Source organism: Stegastes partitus, unplaced genomic scaffold, assembly GCF_000690725.1.
Source record: "Stegastes partitus isolate 25-593 unplaced genomic scaffold, Stegastes_partitus-1.0.2 Scaffold431, whole genome shotgun sequence".
Lineage (NCBI taxonomy): Eukaryota > Metazoa > Chordata > Actinopteri > Pomacentridae > Stegastes > Stegastes partitus.
The window spans coordinates 466,776-474,576 of record NW_007578162.1 but is presented as its reverse complement, the minus strand read 5'-3'; the positions used below and the strand labels follow the sequence as shown (position 1 = coordinate 474,576).

General features: G+C 38.6%; 1 protein-coding gene across 1 annotated transcript in view; it reads right to left on the bottom strand.

Annotated features, from left to right (window-relative positions):
* LOC103360366 (glutamate receptor ionotropic, kainate 5-like) overlaps positions 1 to 7,801 on the bottom strand; it is a 154,338-nt gene that overhangs the window by 15,259 nt on the left and 131,278 nt on the right. Inside the window, exon 17 of the mRNA XM_008286087.1 lies at positions 151 to 279. Coding sequence (XP_008284309.1) covers positions 151 to 279 — 129 coding nt within the window. The remainder of the gene's footprint in view (positions 1 to 150; positions 280 to 7,801) is intronic.

The window sequence follows — 7,801 nt, the reverse complement described above, 5'->3', positions numbered from 1 at the left end:
ATGGATGGATGGATGAATATTTTCCAATCTCTCGAGTGCACTGTGTTCACATTAAAGGTAAAAACTTGTTTAAAAACCCCTTAAATACACTGAAACAATCTCCTGTCACTGGACACCAGTTGTGCGTCAGTGTGGAGGTTGTGTTGTTACCTTTGGCTCGGTGGTCCTCCTCTTTGGGACACTGTCCTCCTTCCCACCATCGTCTCTTCAGGATCTCCAGCCGGTTGCTCTCCTGCATCTGTAGGACTCCCAGAGTGATCTCGTCTCTGAACGGAGAACCTGACAAGGAGGAAGAAGAAGCCCAATCAGTCACCGAGTCATTTCTTTAAAACCTGCGCTTGGTTTGAATCATCTGGTTCCAACGGCTGAGCTTTTTTATAAACTGTTCAAACTGGTTTTAATGTAACAGTAGTAATAGTCTGAGAGACAAAAAACTGTCTCTAATGTGTGAGTGTTTGGCCCGACAGCAGACGGTTTTGGCAGCAGGTTTTATTTTTGAATTTGCACCAAAATCACAGCGCGACTTGTGATTTACAAACAAACCACATTAAAGTCCACTGCTGTCAACACGAGGGCTGCGTTGATAACTCTCAACCTGTTTGCGTGGTTTCATCAAACTGTTTCTTGAATTGTTCACATTTCAACAACCAGCTGGAAAATGCGTCTGTTTGCTTTCAGGTGGCAGCTCGTGTAGGCGCAAAACGGATAGATTTAAAATATAAAAGAGTGATTAATCCATCTTCCAGTTCAGCAGAAGCATTTTCTCGTGAACCAACTGAATCCCAAAACCTGCCAGTGGGTTTGAAAGGCGTGTTCGATTAAAAAAAATGAAACCATTTATCAGCCAGAAATCGCAAAAACACCCCAAAAATGTCCGATTTTTGACTTTCTGATGGTGCTAACAAGATACACAGTTCAGTCAGGAATATTATTAAATCTAGATTTCATCACTTTATTGTACTCATTTAAATTTGCGCATTTTTGTTTGTACAAGATTCTGCAAAAAAAATAAAAAAATAAAAATAAAAAGCTGTCACATGACCAACAGTCATATGACAACGATGTCGTTTTTCAGGTGAACTGCAGGCAGTGTTTCCACAGAGCAGAGAGGAAAATAAAATATACTGGATCAATAAAACCCAAAATGCAGCGTGGCTCAGAAATAGTGAACAGAGGAGCCGGTTGTTGGACGATACATTCAGCACGAGGAAACATCGACGTGCAAAGTAGCAGTCAGATATCATGTATGTAGACAGTTTTTGTGCATGTTCCAGGATTTTCAGGAGTTCTGCCAGTAATCAAGGAGCAAGGCGCTGGAAGATACATGCGACACGGTGAAACATCCATCCAGAGTTAACATGCAGCGTTAGAGGTTGTAAAAATGGGGAGCCGTCTTTTTTTTTTTTTTTTTTATTCAACGAGACATAAGTTATGGCAACACATGATTTGAAGTGGTAGTTGATAATGGTATATGTTACTTGATATGTACGTATTTTTTAGTATATTTAACCTAAAATGTTTAGTTTATACAACTCAGTCCTCGTTTTTGTGAGCTAATGATTTTGAGTTAAGACCAGTGATGTAAACTTGTTTTGTCCCCAGCATGTAATTAAGGCTCTATGTTAAGACAACTTGACATGTTTAGTTTCTCCTTGTGTAAAAAGTTTTTACACAAGGAGAAATAAAGTTGTCTGTTGTCAGATCCTGTAACGTTAGCTTGGGGTGGGTTTTTGATTTGAGGAGTTGATACTGCAACCCCAGATCCTCTTTTGGTTTGAATTGTTATGCCCCAGATAATGTAGCTTAAGTGCCTATTTGAGACTCATTTCTGAATTTTATTTATTTACCTGTATTTGTATTGCAATTTTCCAATAATGCTCCTGGCCTAGTTGGTTTGCTGGGATGTGCTTGAACTTTTTCTTTTGAATTTCATTTATGAAAACACACTTTACCAATAAAAATGTGAATTTCAAATCTTCTCTTCTTAGTGTATTCAATGGATTAGTCAAGCACTACAATTTTGTTATGTCCTAGAATTTGAATTCTTTATTTGGGCACCTTTAGCAGATATGAGATTAAAATGCGATTAATTGGATTAATTAATTACAAATCCTGTAATTAATTAGATTAATTTTTTTAATCGCCTGATAGCACTAGTAAAAACTAAAATGGTTTTAGGTAATCTGTTTCCCCACAATTTTCTAGTTGTCTCAACTAGTTCGGGTTTACAAAAATGTTGTGGCTCGTTGATGCCAGGATTAAGAAACAATAAAACAATTGTGTTTCTTAAAGAATAATTTAAGGCCCCTTTGGTTGAAACCTCTTCAACCCTTATGACCACAGCAGACTCTCCAGGATTAGATTCATCGTTGACTATTTGCAGTTTCTGTTAGCATCGTGCTAAATCACGATTAAACTTACAAGCCGTGTTCTTGATATGTCTGGAAATAAAATGACTCTTAATATTAGGTTATAGTTGGTTAGCATGAAATAGAAAGTGCATTTTTAGAATCACTTCATCACACACTTCCCCAGTCTCTCTTTTGGTGTCGCTCTCGAGGCAAATTCGTAAAAATCGTAAAAATCCATAAATTAGCTGCATCACTGTTTAAACTGCAGTGTTCAAAAAATGTGAGAAAAGTAGCGGCTTATAGTCCGGAAATTACAGTAGATATGATTTTCATTAAAAAGTTGCCGGGACTCATTCATACAGGCTACAGGCACTCTTGACTAATAATTCCCATGATCCCTCTTGTACACTGCACACTGATGCACATCTATCATGGCTCTGCATCAATAGCCGACAGCTGACAGGTGAAATAATTAAGCTGCAACAAGTCTGGGTTTTAAAATGAGAAAAAACATTTTACTGGATAAATAGTTGTTATAACAAAAAAAGAAACAGCGAGTTTTTATTGAAGAACATAAACCAGTGAGCTCACCTGCTCACCTCTCCTCTCGGTTCACGGCTCTGCGGTTTATTTTATAATGACATTTTGCTTACAGGGAAGTCGCTCTGATAAATGGAGAAATGTTACGAGATCAGCCGGCAGCCGCATCTTTTATACAAATCAAACATATGCCCGCTGCTGTTTGGCGTCTCATGTTTCCACCTGAGGTCTGTGTTCGTGAGTCGTGGGCAGCGAAGGCCTCTGCGAGCGAGAACGCCGGCTTTGGGAAACTAGTTATTGTGTTGAAGCACTCGGCAGCAAACCGCCAATCCTGCCTCCTTTATGTGCAGCAGGAAAATTCAATTTGTGGGAAATTTGACGCCACTTGGATGATTTTTTTTCTTGTTTTTTTTTTTATGAACACTAAAGAGTTGTGACACCAGAACTGCAAATTTACGCTTCAGATGTTGTTTTTCCTGGAGTTTGACACACAAACATGAGTTGTTGACTTCAATAAATATTTAGCAGGCAGTCATTTAGCATGTTTGTTAGCTTGGATGCTAGCAGGACAATAAGTTGACACAGTTTCAGTGGTACTAAGCACATATAACGTCTTACTTGGGTACAGTTTTGGGGTACGTTTGGGTACTGCTGAGTATTTTATTTTTGTGTTACTTTACACTTTCACTGTGTTTTAATATCAGAAAATATTGTTTGTTCTTTTTTCTTCTTCTCTCTTTTAACTCCAAAACACTTATTTGATAATCTTAGTTACTTTGTGTATCAAGATGAATACAAAATAACTAAATTGAGATTTCTAACTGGTATTATTTTATGATTATTGTTGTGATCATTGGTGTTGTCATTATTATTATTGTTATAATTGTTATTATTATTATTATTAGTAGTAGTAGTAGTCATAGTAGTAGTAGTAGTAGTGTAACTGCATTTTTAATTATGACTAATATTGCTTTTGTTGTTTTCGGTTGTTGTCATCATTATTGTTCTTTTACTGGTTATTATTGTTATGGCTAATCATTGCTGTTATTTTTTATTGCAATGATCATTATTTGTTATGTTGCTATTGTTGTTATAATTATTCAAATTATTATTTCAATATTGTTGTTGCTCATTGTTATGATTATTATTATTTTATGATAAAATTTTATTGATCCAAGTGCAGGCAGAAATGTACAAATAACAATTTAAAAAAAAAAGTCTAAAACATCTGTTTCTCCTTTACTAATTGCAAAATTGAAGTCACAGTTATTAGATTTAAATAATATAATACAATATTAATTATTTGAAATATCCCATTCTGCATAAAACCTGTATTTGGTATTTCAGCTACATTTTAATGTTGAGACTTTTGTACTATTTGAATGCAGGACTTCAGAGAGTGCAAATGTTCGTACATTTACTTGAAATAAATCAAAAGAAGTCCTAAAATGCTCTTGCAATATAATATCCACCGGTAAAGCACAATTCTGTTTTTCTAGTTCGATTCAAACATCAGAGGAGAAGGTTAGAAATGTTGAGGGTCAAAAAAGACACAAAAAAAAAACAGAAACTGTCGGCGACCTGGTTTAGATTTCAGATCTCCAGGTGATAAACTGTGAACTGAAGCAGCCTGAGGTCCAGACCAGCTCTGTGGCAGGCTTCTCAGTCTATTTCAGTTGATATTATTCCGCTGGCCGTCATTAATATTTTGTCCTCGGTGACTGCAAACGATCCGACTGCCTTCCTCGCCGCCATTAGTCCATTCATCTTCCCTCTTTATTCCATTAATGGGTGACATTGACTTTCACAGAGTGACAGACAGCACGGAGCGCGTGGTGTGTTTCAAGGTAAAAGATAACCGACGACACCTTTTACTGGTTTGATCCTTTTATATTTCAGAGAACAGGAATGATCCATCTGTCGCCTCCTGACGTCCCCTTTTCTTTTGCTTCTTAACAAAACTGATTTATGACCTCTTTTTTTTTTGTTTTTTTTGCTGGAAATATAACTTCACTTTAAGGCCAAATATCTTGTCTGGCAAATTTCCAAAAGAGAGATGAACGTCAGGTATTTTTATTTTTATTTTAGCATTTAAGAAATGAACTTTCTTTCTTACAATTGACCTCCTTCTACTGCTGCATCAAACCCAAGACGCTTATGTTTCTCTGTTTCTTCTCCTTTTCCATAATTAAATAAATTAAAATGAAGCCTTTTAGTTCGATTTTGTAGTTAGTGTGAATTCCCATATCTATGCTAATTCATTAGCGCTAAACACTAAAGGTAAAATCTACATGTCAGGCCTTTTAATTATGATTTAAAGCTTTTATCTTCATGAGCTGCAGGTGGTGTGTTCCTGATTTCTGTTGCATTCAGTGAATGTAACAGTTGGCGTTGGGCTTTTTTTGAGTGTAAATGAATTATCTGGTGCTTTCTAGGGAAAATGATCTGACTTAATGTCACTTAGCTTGTCCTAGTGAGCAACTGTGCCTTGATTTAAACGATTCTAAATCGATACAAGGCACATGTCCGTCTTCTTTTGAATGAACTAGATTGATTCAAATAAGACTTTTTGATCTTCTTTGTGTACCATCATGCCACTCAGACTTATATCTCATTGAGTAAAACTCACTTAGTGCGCTGCAATGGCAGCCAAGTTTTCTTCTGTAAGGCTCAAGCGTCCTGATGTCTAGAAAGTTTGGCATGGATTTGACAGGACACTTTCACAGCGCTGCCTCTCTTCCTCAGTCTTCCACTGCAGCTCGAGCCTCCTTTAATCCTTCCACACCACCCACTCGTGTTGACGGGTTTTTGGAGAAACCGCTCCAGTTAGGAGTCGACGGCGGTTCACTTGGATTTTAAATTCAAAGCCGGCAACTCAGTTGTCTGGAAAAGACGTGGGATCGACTAGAAGAGACTTTGTGCCTCGAGAAAAGTAGTTTAAGTATTTTTTTTTATTTCACTGAGTGGTTTTTACACCCATCTTCGTGCGTCTGTGCAATCACAAGACTGCAACCTAATCAGGCGTTTCTCTCTTGAATGCTGACAAGTGTTCTCACATGTACGTCGCTTTGGTTAAAAGCGTCTGCTAAATGAAATTGTAGAATTGTACATCATGGCCAAAACACAAAAAAAACCAAAATGACTCTTTAGTTTTAGCCCTCTAAACTCCAAAACCTGAGAGAGGGCATGTTTCTTTTTAAAAATCATCAAAATCACACGATCTGTTCGAGCCAGAAACTGTAAAAACAGAAAATAAAATCATCCAATTTTAAACTTTCCGACGGTCCATAAATGTATCACCTGTAATGTGCAGCTGCATTAACCCAAAACAAACTAAAACTGTGGTATTTCAACAAACTCACTTTAGTCTACATGTCTGTAAAAAATCACCACAAATGGTTTACCCAGATTCTGTAAAATATGAAAAACAATCACTTCTCTGTGCAACAGATGGACTCATCTGTGTCTCGTGGCAAAAAAAATACAGGAAGTTTTCAGCTGAACTGCAGGCGGCAGCAGAGAGACGACGACAAGAGAGACTGAAACGAACTGGATCAATGAAATAAAAACGGTAAACGGAGTTGACACATTCAGCATGGTGAAACTTCTTTCTAGACTTGATGTGCAGAGTAGTGTGAAGTTTAGAAGGTGTCTCCAGTATCGGTAACTACTGTTGACACTTTGAGAAATGTCGGACAATGTGACTCAAAAACGGTAAACAGAGAAGCCGATTGTTGGAAAATACATCCAGCATGGTGAAACATCTCGCGTTGAAGTGCAAAGTATTCGCAAAAATCTAGAGTCACCACTTCTTTGCCAATATTGGTAACACCTGTGGACACTTTTTGTTTGGTTAATTCTAGTATTTTTCACACATTTTTGAGTTTTCTCTGTATTCAGTCCTGGTTGTGCTGTTTCTAAAGAGGTGCAGGACTTTATATCGTAGTGAAAAATGAGCCCACAGTGAGTAAAAATGTAACAGGAGCATTTAAAAAAAACACACCCAGAAACCGCCTGTTGTTCGGAGAGTTAAAGCAGCTGAAGTTCTCATGTTTAAGCTGTTGCTAATCGCTCACTGTCAGTCAGCTCAGTCAACATGGGAGACGACGTCCACCAGAGACACCCGCCTCGTTCTGCTGCTTTTATTTCCATCACTTAACTGACAGGCCGGTCTACCAAAAAAAACCTCCTCATCTTTTTACCGTCTCCCTGCTGCTTCCTCTCCGCGCTCCACATCTGTTCCTCCTTCCTCCATTAACTATGCTAATCTATGCACTAACACTCATCACCAGAAACAAGTCTGAGGCAGATGACGAGGCGAGGCCAGACACCGGCAAAAGCAGACCGAAGCCAAATTGGAAACAGGACGGATTTAATTTGCCAAGAACAGCAGCTGCACAAAGAATATGACCTGGTTAACGGCTGAAAACAGAGGCGACGCACAAGGTGCCGGACAAAAGGTAGCGCAGCCTCGATGTATTACAGACAATACGTGATGTGACAGCAGACGGCGCATAATTACTCTTCACAAGGACAGGTTAGTGTTCACATTGTTTCTGGTGGAGACACCTGCGATCACATTAGCCATTTTCAATTTGTATAGTGTGGCGGAAATCATCCAGGAATGCTGACATGCGAGGGCCTGATAACGAGGTGAAGTGATGACGCTTTGAGGGAACGCGCTTAGCAGCAGCTGAGCATCCTAAACGGCAGTCCAGAAGCACCTCTAAGGCCACCGACATCCACGGCCTCCTTGCGTGTGACTCCCTAAATGTTCTCGTAGTTGAATCGTAGCAACTGGACTTGCTTGAGTTCCTTGAAGACGTTCCACCTCTCATCCAAGAGGATCATCAGTTCTGACCGACTGGTTGGGAGTTCCAGATACGTCTTCAAGAAACTCAAGCAAAAAA